The sequence below is a fragment of the Rhinopithecus roxellana genome, chromosome 5 (genome assembly GCF_007565055.1).
Source record: "Rhinopithecus roxellana isolate Shanxi Qingling chromosome 5, ASM756505v1, whole genome shotgun sequence".
In the NCBI taxonomy this organism is placed as follows: Eukaryota; Metazoa; Chordata; class Mammalia; order Primates; family Cercopithecidae; genus Rhinopithecus; species Rhinopithecus roxellana.
The window spans coordinates 111933348-111954695 of record NC_044553.1 but is presented as its reverse complement, the minus strand read 5'-3'; the positions used below and the strand labels follow the sequence as shown (position 1 = coordinate 111954695).

The window sequence follows — 21348 nt, the reverse complement described above, 5'->3', positions numbered from 1 at the left end:
GACAATTTATTATATATTTTCAAATAGCTAGAAGAGTGCATTTTGAATACTCTCAGAACAAAGAAAGGATAAATGTTTGAGGTGGTGGAGATGCTAATTACCCTGATTTAATTATTACATATTGTATACATTTATAAAAATATTATACTGTACCCCATAAATATGTACAATTATTGTGTCAATTAATAATAATAATAAAAGCAAAAAATCTTTTAGCAATTTTCGAGTATACATTATTATTAACTATAGTCATCATTCTGTACAACAGATCTTCAGAACTTATAACATTATATTTAATTTTGATCAAAGTACTAGATACACAGAGTTAAGTACAAAATGGGGCTGGGTGTGGTGGTTCATGCCTATAATCCCAGCACTTTGGGAGGCTGAGGTGGGTGGATCACGAAGTCAGGAGATTGAGACCATTCTGGCTAACACGGTGAAACCCCACCTCTACTAAAAGTACAAAAAAAGTTTAGCTAGGCCTTGTGGTGTTCGCCTGTAGTCCCAGCTACTTGGGAGGCTGAAGCAGGAGAATTGCTTGAACCTGGGAGGTGGAGGTTGCAGTGAGCCAAGATCATGCCACTGCACTCCAGTCTGAGTGCCAGAACGAGACTTTGTCTCAAAATAAATAAATAAATGAATAAATAAAAATAAATTTTTAAAAAATAACAAAATGGTATCTGGAGCAAGAAATCCTCAGTAAAACAAAAAAAAGAAGAAAAAAAGAACAAAATGGTAATAAAAGGTTTATATCAAAAAGCATTTCCTCAGCCCTTTCTTTTCTTGCCTTTGTGTTGGGAGAAAGGCTGAGTGTTGGGAGATAAGCTGAGGCAGGGCTTGGAACACGTCTGGGGTCCAGGATCTAAAACCCCTCATGGCCTTTGGAATGTGTCTAGATTTGCTGGCTCCTTGTTTCTAGCACGCCTATTATCTCAAGTAGCCATATGTTTCAAAGAAAAATGCTATGCCATCACAGCTGTAGCTTATTTGCTTGATACGTCGCTTCCTTTCAACCCCCACATCCTCACCACCTGTTTCTTTTTTTGATCACCAATAAATAGCCTGGGCTCCCAGAGCTGGGGTCTTTTGCAGCTTCCATACTAGCGTTGGCCCCCTGGTCCCACTTTCTCTCTCAGCTTGTCTTCTCTCATTCCTTTGACTCTGCTGGGCTTCGTAGCCCCCATGGCCTAGTGTTGGGTCTGATCACCCAACACCTTTGCATCCTAATTCCCAGAGACCATCACTTTAAATTCATTTTGCTACTTCCTCTAGTATTTATCATCATATTTCTAAAGATTGTTTATGTTGCTATTTCTTGCTTTGTTTTCTTCAGTATCTCTCTACTTCCTGGAATAGCATAATGTAGGGCTTACCTCCCTTATGAGGTCTTAACAATTTCCTTGCCTCCATTCTACCAATTTCACTGGATCACAATCTTTTGAAATGAAAAGCATTTACATTATTGTAGATATCTAAATTTTGTTTCCTAAGCCAAGTCCTGCACTGACATTGTTTCATTTCTTTCCTTTTTTTCCCCTGGAGTAATAATTGCTTCAAATTTTTTCCCTTCATTTGCTTATATGTTTTTGTACCTATTAACTACCTTTTTTTGAGTTGCTCCAACTGATCTATGAAATGCCTGGTAATAATTATCTGAAAACTAAGATACACGAGATACTCTATCAGCCCCATTATTTTCCTGGAGGCTTCCCTCTCTCCCTTGCCCTCCATCCTTATTTTCCAAACTGGACTCAGCTCTCTCAGCCTGTGGCACAGCTGGCATCCTGGCATGTCTCTGCACCATTGTGTGAATTTCCTGCTGCTTCCTCTGTGTACATCTCCTGTTCCCTGGCCCCAGATCTTCTTTTTCCCTGGTTTACTCTCTCATTGTGTTGCAGCACATCTTCCAGTGGCTTCCTGAAAAGGAGTGAATGGAAGCCAAGCTTTCTGACCCTCACACATTTTAGAATGTCATTGTTCTGCCCCAACTCCTGGTTACTAGTTTGGCTGGATGTAATGCTCTAATTTAAATGTAACTTCTCCTCATATTGGGAAATACTGCTCTATTATTTTCTAGCTCACAATGTTGTTGGGAAGAAGTCAGTGTCATGTGGAGTCTTGGCTCTTTACATATAACCTGTCTTTTCTCTCTGGAAGATTTTAGGATTTTCTCTCTACCCTTAGTTTTCTGGAATTTCCCAATGATGTGCCTTGTTGTAGGTCTGTCTTCATTCACTGTGCTAGTCACTTGGTAGACTCTTTTGAACTAGAAAAAGAAAATCATGTCCTTCTATTGTGGGAAGTCACCAGCAGGTTCATGTGAGCTGGGTAATCACATTCTTTTCTTCTAAGGACAGAGGTATCAAGGCCCTGGGAACCTTATAAGTGGATGTGGGGAAAGGGGCCTGAGGTGAATCCAACAAAGCTGCAGCACCCACTGAGCTCATGTCCCAGGGCTAGGCTCTGCCTGAGGACAATAGATATGGGTGAGACCCACTTCCTGCCCAGTGCCATGATTGGGCTCAGGACACACATGGTCCAGGAGGCCCCCGGCTACATTTACATGCACCTACCTGCATGCAGCAATCAGTGAGCCACAGGACAACGTAGGGGAAGGGGCAGCTCCAGAGAGCAGGATAGGAGGGAAGTAAATAATCATGGGGTGGAGAGTGGCCTTGTGGGAAAGGGGAAAAGGCAGGGCCGTGTGTGTGTGTGTGTGTGTGTGTGTGTGTGTGTGTGTGTGTGTGTGTGTTGTGTTGTGTACTGGGTGAAATGGGTAGAATATTTCGTCTGCCCCCTTTTCTGGCCACTGCACCCCTTTTTTCATGAATAGTTTTTCTTCCCATCATGGTCTGAGTGTCTGTCTCCTCCAAATTCATATATTGAAGCTCTAACCTTCTGCCTGGCTGTATTTGCAGATGAGGCCTCTCAGGAAGTCATTAAGATTAAATGAGGTCATAAGGGTGGGGACCTGATTCAGTAGGATTAATGTCCTTATAAGATGAGACACCAGAGAGTGCACTCACTGTCTCTCTGCACAAATACAAAGAAGAGGTCACGTGGGCACACAATATGGCAGCCACCTATGGGCCAAGAGAAGAGGCCTCAGAATGAAACCTACCTTGCTGGCACTTTGATCTTGGATTTCCCAGCGTCCAGAACTGTAACAAATAAATGTTTGTAGTTTAAGCCACCCAGTGTGTGGTATTTTGGCATGGCACTCTGAACTAATAATCTCCCAGCCCTACTTCAACCACATGACACTAGAGGGGGTGGCAGTTTTAGTGTCCCAGCTACCCAGCCAACCCAGACCAGAGCAAGCAGAAACTTTCTTCTGGAATCTTTTTTCTTTTTTTTTTTTAGATGGAGTCTTGCACTGTCACCTAGGCTGAAGTGCAATGGTGCAATCTCGGCTCACCACAACCTCCGCCTCCTGGGTTCAACTGATTCTCCTGCTTCAGCCTCCCGAGTACCTGGGATTACAGGCATCTGCCACCACACCCAGCTATTTTTTTGTATTTTTAGTAAAGACGAGGTTTCAGCATGTTGGCTAGGCTAGTCTGGAACTAGTGACCTCAGGTGATCCACCTGCCTTGGCCTTCAAAATGCTGGGATTACAGTCATGAACCACCACACCCAGCCTATTTAAGCTGATTCTTTAAGGGTGAGTAGAAATTTTTTCCAGGTGAATAAAACCTTGAGATATTATTCCAAGCAGAGACCAGCAGGTGCAAAGACACAGGGATATAAAGATGTTGAAGTTTACCAACCACTGCTAGATTAGAAAAAACAAAAAGGAAACCATCAAAATCAAAAATTAAAATTAAAAATCACCTAAAAAATGAAACTAGGAATGGGTTTGGCCAGAAGTCGCATCGCAATTGAGTCAACTATGACCATAGACACTCAGTAATGGATGGAAGTTTTAGAGAAAAACATAACATTCTCAGGTTGTTGGCAGAGTATCTAGAACAATTTAGAAATATGGGCATTGAATTCTGGGAATAATTACACTGTAGTGAAATCATGTCCTTCTCTGTGTATGAAGCATATGTGCTGAAAATCAGACTCTTTTCGAGGACCTCATGAGCAATCAAGGGAGATGGATGGGCGAGCAACTGATTATCATATGACAAGTGAGGTAACAGAGATATGACTAAGATGCTATCAAAACAAAAAGAAAGGAATTATCTAATATATGGAGTGCTGGGGAAAGATTTCTCAAATGAAGCTGGCAGGTGTGATGGCTCACACTTGTAATACTGGCACTTTGTGGGGTGGAAGTGGGAGGATCCAGGAGGATCTAGGAGTTCAAGACCAGCCTGGTTGACAGAGTAAGGCCCTGCCTGTCTCTATATTTGAAAAAAATAAATAATTATTTTTAGTGAAGTGATATTTGAGCACTCTGGAGTACCATACAAATATAGGACAGACTGTAGGAATGTATACAGCTTAATTTGAGTTAACATTTTTTTGAAGTTTTATATTACAAAAATAGTACATATTCACTGTTGTGAAATTAGAAAGAATTGATAGGCAAGGAGGGTGGTCTACAAAGCACTCCATAGATCCACCATACTGAGACAATGCTTAGTGTTTTGATGGATTTATTGTATACTTTCTATGCATATACATGCAATGTATACATACATGTGCATGGTTAAATAGAAATGGTTCTCCTTGATGTTCTGTTTATCCATGTATTGTTATGAAGTAAATCCCCAAAGAGTACATTTGCTTTGCCCAAGAGAGCCTTTTGCTATATACTGCTGTACATAAAGAAAACTAAAAAAGGGGCTCACTTTTCAGCCTTGTGACCTTGTGGTGATTCAAATACAGGCTTCATCAAAGGCAGATTCAGAAATGAACTTGGTGTGTGTGGGTGGTTATGCTTGGGATTGTTGTTTGTAATAATATGATAGAGATGACTTCAGTGTCCACCAACTGTGCTACCTCCAAATGATGAATACTGTGCAGTTGTAAAGAAGAATGAGAAAGACCTCTGTGCTCATGTAGAAGAACTCAGATACATTGTGTGTGTTTTTTCAAGGGAACAAGGAATGGTATAGTATGTATGGTATGCTACTTTTTGTGTTGAGAGAGAAGAGTAGAATAAGAACATATATTTGTATTTGCAAAGATAAATTCTGAAATGATATATAGGAAACCAATGAAAATTGTTGGCTGTGGAAGGAGAATAAGAGTGAATGAGATTTTGCCACATGCTTTTATAGATAGTTATATTTAAACATTTTCGGAACAATGTATTTGTTCACATGATACTTTTAAAAATAAGTGAATGAAGGAATGAAGTAGGATTATGAGAAAGAAATAAGAAAAAAGGATCTAAGGGGCTGCCCATCTTTTTAGTACCCGGTGAATATTAATACATAACAATAGCAGCAAAAATTCGAAGAGCAGCCCCAGGAGGGTAGGGAGTCAGCCTCTCCTTTGTCTTTTCCTCAATTTCATATACTTAAAAAAAAGTCGGCCGGGCGCGGTGGCTCAAGCCTGTAATCCCAGCACTTTGGGAGGCCGAGACGGGCGGATCACGAGGTCAGAAGATCGAGGCCATCCTGGCTAACACGGTGAAACCCCGTCTCTACTAAAAAATACAAAAAAACTAGCCGGGCGAGGTGGCGGGCGCCTGTAGTCCCAGCTACTCGGGAGACTGAAGCAGGAGAATGGCGTGAACCCGGGAGGCGGAGCTTGCAGTGAGCTGAGATCCAGCCACTGCACTCCAGCCTGGGCGACAGCGCGAGACTCCGTCTCAAAAAAAAAAAAAAAAAAAAAGTACTCTGAGAAAAATAAAGCAATTTGAAACAAAAATGCCTCCAGATCTCTTAAAATAAAAGGAGGATGGGACAGCTTTATGTAGTGCACTTCCCAAAAATGGGCTGATTTACCTCAAGAGGCAGGGATTCCAGCCTACATGGGATACATACAGGAAAAAAACAAGAAAAAGAAAAGAGATTTAAATATAAATAAATGAAAATAACACTTCTCCCTGATTATAAAGGAAATCACATTATTTTTGTAATAATTTGGTTGACAAATATTATGAAAAATCTTTAATTTGCCATTCAAAACATTCTGGTTTGTTACTTTTTATACTTTTTTATGCATATAAACCTTTTAAAAACTAGAATGGTAGTATATAGTCTTTTGTCACTTACTATATTTTAGGCATATTTCTGTGGCAGTAAATATATCCTGGCATCATCATTTTTAATAGCTGGATGTATATTAAGTTAATAATCATTGCCACACCAGAGGTGAATTTTCTTATATATACATTTTAATGGACACGAGCAAGTATTTTTGGACTAAAATCATAGAAGTAGAATTTCTGGAGAAAATAATTTTGGGGGTTTTTAATAGAAATTTTCAAATTATCCTCCAGGAAAAGTGACTCAGGTTGTACTCCCACCAACAAGGACGGAGCTCCAGGTTCCCCCTTCCATTGTCATCTTTCCTGCCTTTATACAGCAAATCTCATTGTTTTCATGACATTTCTTTGATTTCTAGTGCTTTTGAATGTTTTTCATATGCCTATTGGTCATTTTTATTCTTGTGAGAAGTGCCTATTTCTCCATTGCCCATTTTCTGTTGAAAATCATTTGTTTTTTCTCAGTAATTTTAAATATTTCTTTACAGACTAAGGATACAAACCTTTTATCTGTCATTGAGGTTACAAAAACTTTCTCCCAGTAAGTAGTTTGTCATTTTACTTGATTTCCTTTCTTCTTTTCTTTTTTCTTTCTTTTCCTTTCCTTTCCTTTCCTTTGCTTTTGCTAACCAAACTCCAAAGTCACATTTCACTTAATTTTCATCCTGCCAAATTTGAAAATGTTTCAACTTAGTGATTTTAGTGTAAACAGGAGCAGGAGAGAATGTATTTAAGTTTCATTCTGTCACCCAGGCTGGAGTACAGTGCCATAATCATAGCTTCTACAGCCTCAAGCAGCTGGGCTCAAGCAATTTTCCCACCTCAGCCTGCCAAATAGCTAGGACTACAGGTGTGTGCCACCATGCCCAGCTAATTTCTAAAATTTTTGTGGAGATGTGAATTTGCTATGCTGCCCAGGCTAGTCTTGAACTCCTGACTTCAAATAATCCTCCCACCTTGGCTTGCCAAAGTGCTGGGATTACAGGTGTGAACTACTGCTCCTGGCTGAGAGTTTAGTTTTGTTTGCTAGTGATGTTCTTGGTATCTTTTCATATTTGAGGCTTTGGTGCTACTGCTGAAGTATTACATTCACCATCCAGGGTTTACAGGTCTTTTGTTTTAATATTGAACAGATGGAACTGTTTAGTTCTGCATCTTTGCAGGCGTACAAAATGTGCCTACCAGGACTCTGCTTTATATCCATGGAAAGCAAGAAGTAGTACAGTAAAACTTTGCCTGGCTAGAGGCTGTGAAAGAATGGAGTATTCCAATTTCATTCTATTGACTTGGAAGTATGAAGGTGAAAAGAAATCAAAACTTACATTTCCTGTTGAATGCAATTTGAAAATACAGCCAATGATTCCACTTTTCTTCTCTAGCAAGTTTGGACATTCCCATCTACTTGGCATTTTATTATAGAACTGCTAGTTTGCCTGAGACTTACATTGTGAAGATACTCTTTTAAAACTTGAGAGGTAAAAGGGTGTAAATGGTGTTGTATGAGATCAGGCTGGATGAGAACTGACACTTGTAAATATACTTTTTAGACTGAATCTCTGATTGCCACTTGTTTTCTTATTTAACTCATAAAAATAAAACACATTGGATAGAGGGTGGGTGTAGGAAAGAGATTTATGTGTTTTAATTGTATGCCATTGTTTCATATGAAGACAGAACATATGGTATCCCTGGCTTTGGACCTACAGAAGGAAACATGTTTTTCTACCTACTGTGTGCCGGATGTGCTTGAACATCTGGAGGGATTACTGCAGCACAGATGGCTGAGCCCTACTCCAGAGTTTCTGATTCACCAGGTCCAGGGTGGGGCCTGAGAATTTGCACTTATAAAAAGTTCTCAGGTTCTGCTGGTGCTGCTAATTGAGAGACTATATTTTTCAGAACCACTCTTGTCTACTAACTGTAAATTGTAGAACTCTAGAAAAAAGCTTAGTTTCATGCGGGAAAAGAAGCTCACAGGTTATGGAGCAAATCGTGAAAGAGTCAACCCTTGATCTCAGCCTAGTGTGGAATTCAGGTAACAAGCAATACACAGTGATATAACACAGTTCTTGGTTTTCATGACTGCAAGTCACAGCCAAGTATCAAGTGAGAAATTCAGTTTCATTTGCAAGGTTTAGAGAGGTCAGGTGATTCTAGAAAAATAGACCTTGTGTATACTTTAAACCAGAAAGAGCTTTGAGTGCCTATTAAGTTGAAAGCTTTGTGTTTTTATTTACTTTTGACTATTTTGTTTTATTTTATTTTTGAGATGGAGTCCCACTCTGTCGCCTAGATGGAGTGCAGTGGCGTGAGCTTGGCTCACTGCAACTTCCACCTCACAGGTTCAAGTTATTCTCCTGCCTCAGCCTCCTGAGTAGCTGGGATTACAGGTACCCACCACCACACCTGGCTAGCTTTTGTATTTTTACTAGAGACGGGGTTACACCATGTCGGCCAGGCTGGTCTTGAACTCCTGACCTAAGGTGATCCACCCGCCTAGGCCTCCCAAAATGTTGGGATTACAGGTGTGAGCCACCGCACCCAGCCCAAAAGATTTGTGTCTTTAAAGATATTAGACATGTTTCTTGTTTTTTAAAAAAATCTTAATAATGTAGGAGAATAAAAGAAATGTTTTTCCAAAAAAGAGAAATCATTGTGATTATTTTACCTTATTGGAATGTTGGATAATATAGTCCACTTCATTAATCATCACATATGCTATGGATTTTCCATTTTTATAGGATTTGTCTCAATTGAGGTAATACTGGTCATTCTTGTACTCCATCTGGAGATGAAAAATGTAGGCCAAAATCATAGGCCATGCATAGAAGCTGGATAATGAAGAGAGCTCTGGAGGAACATGTAGACACACACACACTGACACACATATATTTAGAGTATAAACACACATATTTTTTAAAGTTTATTTTGAACGTTTTAAAGCAAAAGCCAGCCCCCCCTCCCCCGGAGTAGGCAGGCCCCGCCCCTCTCCCCAAGTGGGCGGGGACAGTAGTTACATGGGCAGTTTTCCTTGTGATGCCACAGGTTCCTCTGGATACACTGGTCCCTGGCCACGCCTCCTTTCCCTTTCATCTTTCTCATTGACCAATGGGCTTGGAGAATTAAGGCCACGCCCCCATTCCGCATTCTAGTGGAGCCCTGGTTACGCCTCCTCTGGCTCAGTCACACAGCCGCCTGGTAGGTGACTGGAGGTGTTCGCTGATGTGGCCCCAACCCTGCCTCCCTCCCCATCCCATGATGTTAGAAGAGACTTGACAGAGTCAATTGACAGCAGCCAAGAAAAAGGTAAGACACAACAGGTCATGGCCCCCCAACCTAGCCAGAGATCCCCTCCAATGACAAGACCACCGCCAGAGTACATACCACTCCTGAGGTACACCGGGCTGGGGCCCCTAACCCTGGCACCTCTGGGCTCCCCCCACCAAAGTCTCATCAGTCAGCCCTGCCCCCTCAGCAAGCAGCCCAGCCTCTGCCCTTGCCAGTCGCCCCATGGTGACTTTTGGCAGGTGACTCCAGGGGCTCCCTGCTCCATACTCGCCCCTCACATCCTGCTGCCCCAAGCCCAACCTCCCTGGGTTCTTTGGGCTCAGCTGTCCGAGGACCTGGGTCCCCCAGCCCCAGCCGCCCACCATCGCCAGTCATCCCCGGGTGACTTTGGGCTGGTGACTGCTGGAGTTTCCTGCTGCAGACTGTACTCTCCCCTCTGGCTGACCCAAGTCTGACCTTCCTGGGCTCTTTGAACTGGCAAGTAAAAGGACCTGGGCACCAGCCCTACATCCCACTCCCCCATCATGGATCAGCATGACTCAGCCATTGCACTGATGTGGTTCCCCCCACCCCCAGGAGGAGTGGAATGTAGTGATGTCACAGTCCCCCTAGGAACTGTCATTACTGCTGCAAGACTGGCCTATGATCTTACAACCCAGTCCCCTAAGCATTCTCGCCCCATTTCTGGTTCCTCTGGCCACAGCACAAATTTCCAGCTGGAAGGGGAATGGGGACTATGGGACTTAGGAGCAACAGGTTTCAGGTTGCCTTACTCTCCTTGCATAGACATTGACTTTGTGAAAAGCCTACACTTCCCTGTGAGATCAGATGTTGACAGTATCTCTGGGTGGCAATGGGAGAATGGGTTTGGTTTGGTTCCCTCCCAGCCTTCTACTCTCCAGAGAGACTTTAACATATTTTTCTGAGTTCTCCACCTCATATTCTAATTCTCCACAGTTCTGGGACCAGACTGCCCTTCAGTCAGTGGTCTCTGAAGTGAGATTTGCTTATCTTCTGTGGAATGGATCTTGGGAAACTGAACTTGACAGTTTGAATCTTCCTCATATCATCTCAACTTGGGGTACTTTGAGTGCCACAGGGTAAATGTGGGAGATCTTTCTGAAGCATCAGTTTCCCTTGATTCTCTTGAGAGAGAAAAAACGTGAATGTACTTAGGGATGACAGTCACGTACGTTTCTAAGAGTATACCGGACTTCTCTCTGAAATGAGACTTGGGTTGTCCTCTTTCTGATAAATTCCAAGATTTTACAAAAAAGCTGCCTTCTGCCATGAGGACACATGGATATAAAAGTTTGAGAGGTCCTGGTGCACTTCTTCACACTTACAGACGTGTGAGGATGTATGACTCCAAACCACACAGTGTGCAGTTCCTCCCTACTTAATGTTTAGTTTTCTACCTCTGGTTCTGATTTTGGTCTCTGGTAGCTGTTGATTCATGGCAAAACCCCAGAGCTTGGAGTCAGAAGACTGAGTTTAAGTCCCATTATTGCCCACCCTCCCTTTTTTTTAGCCATAATATCCATCCCTCTCAATCAGTAAGTGATTGTGAAAACACCTTGTACAGTTGTTGGTGGCATTAAATCAGATGGTGTATAAGAGTATTTTGAAAAGCTGTAAAGGGAGATGTGGCTGTAGGGGCTGGTAGTTCTCATGAGTATTACTGCTCTTCTTTCCCACAGCTGAAAGAATATCAGCAGAGGAACAGCCCTGGTCTTCCGGCAGGAGCGAAGACAAAAAAGAAGAAAACTGGCAGTAGCCCTGAGACAACCACTTCTGGTGGTTGCCACTCACCTGGGGATGTGAGTCTTGGCTGGCCAGGCTCCTGGGAACAGGGGGCCCAAGGGTGCAGTAGAGGGTCATTGTTAAGATTGCTGGGTACTGGTTAAGAATTCTGGGTTTGAATCCTGCCTCTCCATTGGCTAGGGATCTGATTTATGGCAAGTTGCTTGAGCTCTTTGGGCCTCTCTTTTCACATCTGTAAAATAGGGGTAGTGTTGTTTGATTTTCATTTCTGAAGTTTAAATGATATTCCATATTGTTGTTGTTTTTATGTTAATCCCTAGTACATGTCCTGCTGTGAACACCCAGGGTACCCAGGAAATGGTCATTGCTGTTTGATTTTCCTGATCCCCAGTCTCAAGGGGGAGCTGGGCCAATGAGTACAGCCACTTGCTATCAAGCTGTCCCTTTAGGAGTCACAGAAGGGGGCTCAGGGTGTGGTGAGGAGAGCCCCAGGCACTAGGAGTAAGAGAAGATCTAACTTACCACCAGCTTGCTGGGTGACCACAGAAAAATCACTTCTTACCCTGGGCCTCAGTTTTCTCCATTGTAAGATGACACTCCATAAGATCACTGTCTTTCAAACTTGTTTTTCAGCTGGAGCCCCCTTAGTTCAAGTGAACCCTTACTCATGAGTCTGGTTTTTTTAATAGAGGTGGACGTCTGGAGCTCTACCAGATTCATCGTCCACATTCTGGGCCCGAGGAGAGAGGTCCAGTGAGCGTATTAAGAGCTGCGTTGGTCATGTGACTCCACCCTGTGACTGCATCACTCAGGGAACATTTCCATCTATTTGTTCCTGCCCCCAGCAAGGAAGCAGGTGGCCATTTGGAAGAGTGGCACAGGCCATGGTTTCAATCTCCTCTGCTCTTCCTCAGCATTTCATTTTCCTGAACCCACACCTTCCTCCTCCCCAGACTTTTTTGCTTCTCTCTAAGCCACTTCTGTCTTTTTCCCCCTGCCCTTGTTTTTCCCTTGTCCCCTCCTATAGATTCAGGACATTCTGAAGGTGCTGGTGTCCAACCTTCACCATTCCCGTGGGGTAGCGCTCCCCCATTGCACAAGTGGAAGGGGAGGCAGTGCCGAGACCCCTCTCTGCCTTGCTCTCTCCAGCTGTGCATGCCCCTGAGGCTTCTCTGGTTTGGGGAATACTTTGCCTCTGCCTTGTTTTATGTTGCTGCCATTAACCTTCATCCCGTTTATGTCTGCTTCTTCACCTGCTTGATTGATTGGGTTTTTTCCTTGACCGCATCTTTTATCATCTTGGAAATGGTGAGACCTTAAAGTTTAAAAGTAACTTTGGAGTAATGGACAGAGCAGGCATGTGCGATGTGGGGAATTTTTTTTTTTTTTTTTTTTTTTTGAGACAGAGTCTCACTGTGTCACCCAGACTGGAGTGCAGTGGTGTGATCTCAGCTCACTACATCTGCCTCCCAGGTTCAAGTGATTCTCTTGCCTTAGCCTCCTTAGTAACCAGGATTACAGGCACCTGTCACCACGCCCGGCTAATCTTTGTATTTTTATTAGAGATGCGGTTTAACCATGTCAGCCATGCTGGTCTTGAACTGCTGACCTCCAGTGATCCACCTGCCTCAGCCTCCCAAAGTGCTGGGACTACATTCATGTGCCAGTGTGCCCAGCCCCTTTGCTGTTTTTATACTTTCTCTATATCCATAACTGTTTCCCTGTAAGTTTTTTTTTTTTTTAATTTCTCTTTTTTATTACTCCTGCGTCATCTGCTACCCTGAAGGATCTGGAGGTAAGAGGCCCTGAGCCAAGGTGCAGTGACCCTGCAGGCCAGCCCTCCAACCTCCTCTCACTGTGGGGGCTGGGTGCCCCTCTGCCGGCTGAGACAGCCCACACACACCCCAGCCCTAATGATTGTTCTCTCTACCTCTTCCCACAATCCTCCTCCAACTCCTCCTCTCTGCATGCGCCTCAGAGCCAGAACCAAGAACTGGAAGTAGCCCTGGACTCAAGCTCCGCAACAATCAATCAACTCTATGAAAACAGAATCACTGGTAAGAGTCCAGTGGGGTCCTGTAATTCCACGCTGCCAATCCGGGGCTTTAGATTCTCCTTGGGGCTCTGAAGAAAGAGGCTGGGTCCCCTGCTGCCAAAGGCAAATGGGGAGCTGGAGCACCCAGGCCTCACCTGGAGGGACCCCAGAGCAAGGAGCATGGAGTATGGCTCTTCTGTCACTGCCCTCTTTGCCGACTCTCTCTTCTCCAGACACCCCTGCTCTAGTCCTTGCCACACACACCCTGGGGTTGTCACCTCTCAGGGAAGCACTAGCCTGACCATTTCTCAGGGACCCTGTATTTCTGTCACAACTCAGTCCCTACTTTGCTCTTTGAGTCTGCACAAGCCACCTCTCCTCCTTGTGCTGGTGTTTCCGAAGGAGGTAGAGCATCAAAGGTCTCGGTTAGCTCTGAGAGTCTGAGATTTAAAGGCACCTAGAATGTAAACCTGAGGGCCAAGGGCTCTTGTCTGTCCTTTTCCATTCTATATCTGCTGTGAAGAACTGTACCTGGCTTGTAAGTGCTCAGTAAATGTTTGTTGAATGAACGCACCTTTCTCAATCACAAGCTGGCAGAAGGGTGGGCCTTTCTCAGACTCCGTCTCTAGAGGTTTATGTTACTGTCCTTTCAAGAGAATTCAGATTCAGACTTTGAGTTCCGTGGCTGTGGGCAAAAACCAACAAAGACCCAAATCCTCTGTCCTTGCGAACATGAGGAGAGTTGATCAGTTCGTGTTGCCATTGGGTCTGAGAATGTTGTCTTTAAAATCCCTTCCTGGCCCCTGCCTACCACTTCCTGGTCTGGGGAAAAGAGTTGAGGGAGCCCCCCTCAGTCACCTGAATTTGACTGTCCCCACAGAAACAACAGAAGGAACAAGTGGAGCATCAGCTGGAAGAAGTAATGTGATTTCTTTGTTTGCTCACAACATGACTGCTGGGTTTGGGGGGCACTCAGATGTAGAGGCACCAGTCTCATCTCGCCCACTCCCAGCCTGGGGAAGAAGGCACATCCCTCAGATTCCACCACATCCCCACAGGGTCCCTGATAACCTGGTCCCATGGGTGGGTCTGTCCTGAGGCATTGGTGGCATTCTGGGGGCATGTCTCTTGCTGTGCCATCTCTGCCTTCCCATGGTAAGAGCTCTGTCTTCCACTTCCTATAGGAAAAGAAAGCAAACAATGAAATACAGAAAGCACAAACGGAGCAGTTAGAGGTGAGTGGAGAGTGGGGAGTTTTCTCCTGTCCTCCGGAGAATGTTTCTTTCCTTCTCTTTCAGCACTTGCTTGGCTTTTCTCCCAAACATTCAATTTCAGACAATCAACATCCTCACGCTGGAAAAGGCAGACTTGAAGACCACCCTTTACCATACTAAACGTGCCGCCAGACACTTCGAAGGTGGGAATCAGGGCACCCCATCATCCTTCAACCTGGCAGTTTGACAGGTGTTTAGGGGGAGTCATTTGGGTCCCATCTCAACCTCTGTCGTTACAGAAGAGTCCAAGGATCTTGCTGGCCGCCTGCAATACTCCTTACAGCGTATTCAAGAATTGGAGCGGGCTCTCTCTGCTGTGTCTACACAGCAGCAGGAAGAGGACAGGGTGAGTCCGACCAACTGCCCCATCCCCTGGCTGCCCAGCTTCCCAGATGGAGGAGAAAGTGTAAAGGTCCCTTCTGCAGGATGCAGTGTCCTGCCCAGAAGGCAGCATGCTCATTTCTAGCTGCTATTGTGTGTGGTTGTTAGAGACAGCCTGGGGCTGAGTCAGCTGCCTGGGTGAGTTGAGGGGCACTGTGGGGAGTGAGCACTGCACACACAGCTTGAAGGCCAAGTGCCTGCCCTGCCCTTACCTGGCTGTGGCCTTGGCCAAATCCTAGGTGGGGTATTGGGTGCTTGTACTGTGAAGTTACAGAAGAGTACCTTTAGTACGTTACCATTTCTGTAGAGAGAGGAAAGGTGTGTGTGTGTGTGTGTGTGTGTGTGTGTGTGTCTGTGTGTGTCTGTGTCTGCGTGTGTGTACATACTATGATAATATACATGAAACATGTCTGCAAGGGTTCGCAAAAAACCCAGGAGAGAGTAACAGGGTGGCTGGGAGACACTTCCATGGTGTACCTTCTGAGTTTTGGACTATGCGAATGTATCATCCTTTCAAAAAGTGAAAAGATTAATTTCCCATTCCTTTCTGTGCCCCCAGCCCCAGCAAGGAAAATGGGCTTAGAGAATCGGATAGACCTGGGTGTTCAAATCCCAGCTCTGTCTCAGTGATCTTAGGCAAGCATTTAACCTCGAACAGTCCACGTTTTTCATCTACACAATAGAGGTTATCCTAGTAACTGTCTCACATGGTGGTTGTGAGGATTACATGGGATTGCTAGTATGGAACCTGGTGAAGCACTCCATAAAGGTTCAAACAGTGGTGTTAATCACAGTAATAACAATAGCAATGTTATCTGATGTCTCTGAGCCTCTGTTAGCCAGCTGTAAGTTCGATCTCTTTCCCTGTCCCTTCCAACTTTACTGAGTTCTTTTAAAAACCAGGCCACAGGCTTGGAAATGCCTTGATCTTTACTGACCGAGTTGTATATTGAGCCTAGCCCTAGCCCTTTAAGGGGCAGTGCCCGGGCTCCACAGATCAAAACTTCTCACTCTTCACATCCAGTCCTCGAGCCGCAGTGAAGCAGTCCTCCAGTGGCAGTTACAGCAGACCAGAAAGGAGCGGGCGCTGCTGAACGCACACGTGACACAGGTGAGGCTTTGCAGAGGGAGGGATGTGGAGGGAAGATGATCCCAGCTGACCAGGAGCAGGTGAGGACCAGTGACAGCCCTTCTTAACTTCTGTGCCCATGCTTGCAGGTGACAGAGTCACTTAAACAAGTCCAGCTACAGAGAGATGAATATGCTCAACATATAAAAGGAGAGAGGGCCTGGTGGCAGGAGAGGATGCGGAAAATGTCGATGGAGGTGAGACCTGACCCTTCAGCCCCACGTTAGATGGGTCACTGGATCTTTCTGGGCATCTGTAAAATGGGAAGAGTATAGCTCGAGGTGGTCATGGGTCTGGGCTTTGTGGAGGTGGGGGCAGAGAGGGAGATGATAGCTTGTCCAGCCACCAGCCCCTGTCTCCAGGGCCCCTTCCCCCTGTGCTTTGGGCAGGCTCACGCATTGAAAGAGGAGAAGAAACATCACATACATCGGATACAGGAGCTGGAGCGGAGCTTGTCCGAACTCAAACACCAGATGGGTAAGATGGGGCTGGTGTGACCTGGGAGCAGGACTGGCATCAGAGGGCTGTGGGGTGGCTTAGAATGCCCCAGGGAGGTGGGTGGATGGAAGTGTTTTGAGGCAGAGTCAGCCAAGAGGGAGGAGTGCCCATTGTCAGCCACCCACAGTGTTCTCTATCTGACATGGCTTGGAAATTGGCTACCATTGGGTGCAAGGAATCATTAGCAGTGAGGCCAAGCTTGGGAAGCCTGAGAGGAGCTGCATCAAAAAGAGGGCTTTTTCTTTAAGCGGGGGTGGTGGGTGGGGAATCCAGAGGCCCTTATTGTCTGCTTCATTTCTCAGCTGAGCCCCCATCCCCGGTGGACCCAGCAGGAACATCTGAGGTGGAACAGCTACAAGATGAGGCCAAACACCTGAGGAAGGAGGTGGAAAGTCTGGAGGGAAAGCTTCAATTCCAGATGGAAAACAATCAGGCCTTGAGTCTCCTGAGCAAGGAACAAAAGGAAAGGCTCCGGGAGCAGGAGGAGAGGCTCCGAGAGCAGCAAGAGAGGCTCCAAGAGCAGGAGGAGAGGAGGTTGCAGGAGGAGGAGAGACTATGTGAGCAAAAGGAGAGGCTTCGGGAGAAGCAGAAGAGGCTGGGGGAGCAGGGTGAGAGGCTGGGAAAGCAGGAGGACAGGTTACGAAAGCAGGAGGAGAGGCTGCGAAAGGAGGAGGAGAGGCTACAAAAGCAGGAGGAGAGAATGTGGGAGAAGGAGGAGAGGCTACAAAAACAGGAGGAGAGGCTGCAAAAGCAGGAGGAGAGGCTCCTGCTCTCCCAGAACCACAAGTTCGACAAGCAACTGGCTGAGCCACAGTGTGACTTGGAGAATCTGGTGGGTTGCCCCACCTGGGCAGCCTGCTCTCATCCCTAGCCCTCCAGGCTTTTGTTTCCCCACCTGTAAAATGAGGCAGTGTAGCCCTCACATGACATGGTACTTCTAAAGGCATCTGTGAGCCAGAGCTCATCAGGCCCTGCTCTGATGCCTGTGGGGAAGAGGGGATGATTTTTCTAACCTACCTCCACCCTTCCCGGTAACATTGGAGGCAGACACCAAGTTCTGGGGTCTCCAGCTGCAGTGGCTGGCCACTGATTGCTTCTCTCTGTCCAGAACAACAAGAACAAGAGCGCACTGCTGTTGGAGCAGCAAGTAAACGAGCTGCAGGAGAAGCTGAGTGAGGTGAATGAGACGGTAACCTCTGCCCCATCTAAGAAGGGCTGGGAGGGAGGCACCAACCTCTGGGGAGAGGAGGTGCCAGGCCAAAGGCAGCTCCAGCTGGGGAGCAGGGGACCCCAGCACCCTCCAGGGCAGCTCCATGACTGTTTCTTGCTTCCTGCCCTCTGACTTTTAGAGGTGGGTAGCCCTGGGCTCCTCCCAGGTCTGGACATCATCTTCCCAGCTAGAGGCATGGATTCCCCCAATCATAGGGGTGGAGACAGTGGTATAAGAGGTTCCTTATGCCAGGCACAGTGGCTCCTGCCTGTAATCCCAGCACTTTGGGATGCTGAGGCAGGAGAATCTCTTGAGGTCAGGAGTTTGAGACCAGCCTGGCCAACATGGCGAAACCTCATCTCTACTAAAATTATAACAACAACAAAAAATTAGCCCAGCATGGTGGCACATGCCTGTAATCCCAGCTACTCAGGAGACTGAGGCATGAGAATCTCTTGAGCCTGGGAGGTGGAGGTTGCAGTGAGCTGAGATTGCACCACTGCACTCCAGTATGGGCCACATGGTGACACTCTGTCTCAAAACAAAAGAAAAAAGCCTGCTTAGATTCAAACTGGATTCTGGCCTCGGTTCCACTGGTCACCATTCAACTACTTTTCATCTCTAAGTCTCTGTTTCTTTAACTTCAAAAGGAAGTTAGCATTTTTCTCATGGAGGTGCTGAGGATTAAATGAGAGAACACATGGAAAGCATTAGGCATGTAGCACACTTAGCAGATGGTGGTTGGCTCCTTCTGCTTTTCCACCAGTCTGTGGTCTACAGTTTAAATGGTGGGAAGAAGGACATGAGATTTGAGGCTGGGGAAGGGGACATGGGGTTCTAGGCAAGGAGGGAAGTCTCTTAGGCCTGGAGCAAGGGGCCAGGATCCCAGGCAGGTGACAGAGTCCCACAGTGCCCTCACTACCCTATTAATGGGCCCAGAATCTGGAAGCCAACCACCACATGCCCTCATGCCCAGGGTCTTCCTGCAGATGGAGCTGAAGAGCCAAGAGTCTCAGAGTCTGCAGCAGCAGCAGTGAGACTAGTACCTGGGTCACCTGCAGCAGTACGTGGTCACCTATCAGCAGCTGACCTCTGAGAAGGAGGCGCCGCACAGGCAGTTACTGCTGCAGACCCAGCTCGTAGACCAGCTGCAGCAGCAGGAAGCTCAGGGCGAAGCGGTGAGATGGCCTGCCAAAAGTTGCAGGAGACCCAGGAGAGGGACTCGCTGAGGACAGAGCCCCCTCTGTGCCTTCTCAGTCTGTTTTCCATTCCCTTAGGAGTGCCTAGAAGCTGCCAGCCAGCAAAACCAACAGCTAGAGACCCAGTTCAGTGTCATGGCTCTCCCTGAACAAGGTACAGGAGACGACTCAGAGGAAGAGGAGAGAGCCCCAGGAGGAAGGGGGGACTGTTAGCAGCATAGGATTGAGGGGTTGGAAGAGACCTTTAGAACAGCAGGTTGTTATGCCAACTGGGTGTCTGCACTAAGTTCGGCATCAATATGGTGAACTCCCGGGAGCAGGGGTCCACCAGGTTGCCTAAGGATGAGTGAACTGGCCCAGATCAGAAAGGGAGCAGGTCAGAACTCCCGCACCAACCGGTAGTGTGACTGTGCCTAGGCAGTATACAAGATCTTGGATCTTAATAGGAAAAATAAAGAACAGCAGCTCATTCCCTTCTCGGGAGGGGCTGTCTCAGGGTTATACAGTGAGGGTGGGGACAGAGGTGGGCCCACAGTACTTCCCTTGTTGGGTTGTCTGAGGACCCCTCTGGCCACCTCCCCACAGGAGATGGAGGAGGACATCTGGACACTGAGGAGGAAGGGGTGCCTCGGCCTATGCCGAGCATCCCAGAGGACCTGGAGAGCCGGGAAACCATGGTGAGTGACTTTCCCTGCCCCGGCTTTGCCGCCTTCCTCTGTGGTCCCTCCCAGACCCCCTTATGCTCTTGGTTTCCCCACCTTCTGATTTCTCTGGACCTTCACCCCTTCCGGGAGCCAGTGGTCAGACACCACTTCACCTGTGACCAACAGGTGCACTCTCTGAGGCCCCAAGGGAAGGGGCTGTGCTCCACCTCCCTGCCCCATTTGTTCTGTGTATGCCCCTACAAGAATACTCACCTCTTGCCTTCAAGTGGTATTTTTCAACTCCACTGGAGCCAGTTTCCAGGAGAAGCAGGCACGACCATGTGGGCAATGGAAGGTGTGAAGGCTGTGCTGCCTGCACCTGGCTCACCTGGTGGCCTCGGCCTGGAAGGAGCCAGAGGCAGAGGCCCCAGCCCCAGGGACTGGGGGTGAGTTTGTGTGTGGGGAGAGCTACCGGGCCCTGAAGGAGGCCATGGAGAAGGTGAAGGTGAGTGAGTCCTGGCATGGGCCAAGAAAAGTGGGGGCGGGGCAGGACAGGTCACTCCTGTGATGTGACCAAATTATTTTGGCTCCAGAGCAGCTTTATGGACCTCCCGAGGGAGAAGGTGGATGGGAAGCAGCAGGTGGAGAATCTAGAGCTTGGATTGAGCCAGCTCTCTGGAGCGACAGATGGCATGAGTAAGCAGGAGGCCAGGGCATGGGCACGGGGAGCTGCAGGGCCTTCAGAGGGGCCCCAGTGTCTGAGCCATGTCCTCTCACAGGAGAGCACATCACGGTATATGAGAGCCAGGGGGCAGGGCCAAACACACGGCACCAAGAGGAGAAAGCCAGCAGGCTGGCCCAGAACAAGGAGGAGATGAAGGTAGAGGGTGTGCAACATCTCTCCGTGGGTGGGGGTGAGGGTGGCTGCTGGCGCCGGCTCAGGCGTGGCAACTGAGCACCCCTCCCTTCAGGTGAAGCTGCTGGAGCTGCAAGATATGGTGTTGCCGGTTGTGGACGACCACGAGGGGCATGACAAATTCCTTCCTGCTGCCCAAAACCCTGTTGATCAGCCCGCTCCAGGGGCCCCAGCCCCCCAGGAACTTGCGGCTGCCGAGGAGCAGGGTGGTGAGTAGAGCCCTCAGGCGGGGTGGGCAGGCCGGAGCAGGGGAGGCTCGCAGTGTACTCAGACCACTGCCTCCCTCTCTCCGAAGATTTTCACGACAGTGTGGAGCCTGCACCGGGAGAGGCCAGGGAGGGTTCTCCCCGTGACAACCCCACTGCACAGAAGATCCTGCAGCTGCTTCCTGTAATGCAGGACACCCAGGAGCACCCAGGCTTGGCCACCAAACCCTGCGTGCCATTCTTTTACCGGGCAGCCGAGAACAGAGAGATAAACATCATCATCATCTGAGAGTTGGTCAAGAAATTTAAAAACAACAACAACAAAAAGTTATGGGGTTAATCCCCTACACAATTCATTTACCTCACTGGAATGTTAGAGCCCCTCGTGTTTATTTATGTTTCTAATTTACAGTTTAAATTTCTTTGTGAAAAGTTAAGGGAGATTGGGTCTTTTCCTGATGTTCACTCTGGCATCCTTTAGCATTTTGGTTTTTAATTTGATAATTGTAGGTCATTAGCTCGCATATCGAGTTTGCCCTTAGATGGTGGGAGTTCAAACACACAAAGACCCACTATTTGCACAAAACTATTCTTGATGGTTTGGAATAGGCTGCCATGCTTTTTAAATGTTA

General features: G+C 46.9%; 1 protein-coding gene across 1 annotated transcript; it reads left to right on the top strand.

Annotated features, from left to right (window-relative positions):
• Positions 1-9394: 9394 nt before the first annotated feature.
• On the top strand, positions 9395-21035 carry LOC115897662 (golgin subfamily A member 6C-like). The gene is given in 18 exon segments (XM_030931247.1): positions 9395-9478; positions 11161-11280; positions 13203-13292; positions 14140-14178; positions 14444-14494; positions 14595-14676; positions 14773-14879; positions 15939-16025; positions 16133-16240; positions 16433-16520; positions 16844-17373; positions 17650-17718; positions 19029-19104; positions 19536-19627; positions 20188-20290; positions 20374-20474; positions 20566-20719; positions 20806-21035. Coding segments are annotated over 18 exon segments (2181 nt in total). The 3' UTR covers positions 21006-21035.
• The last annotated feature ends 313 nt before the right edge of the window (positions 21036-21348 follow it).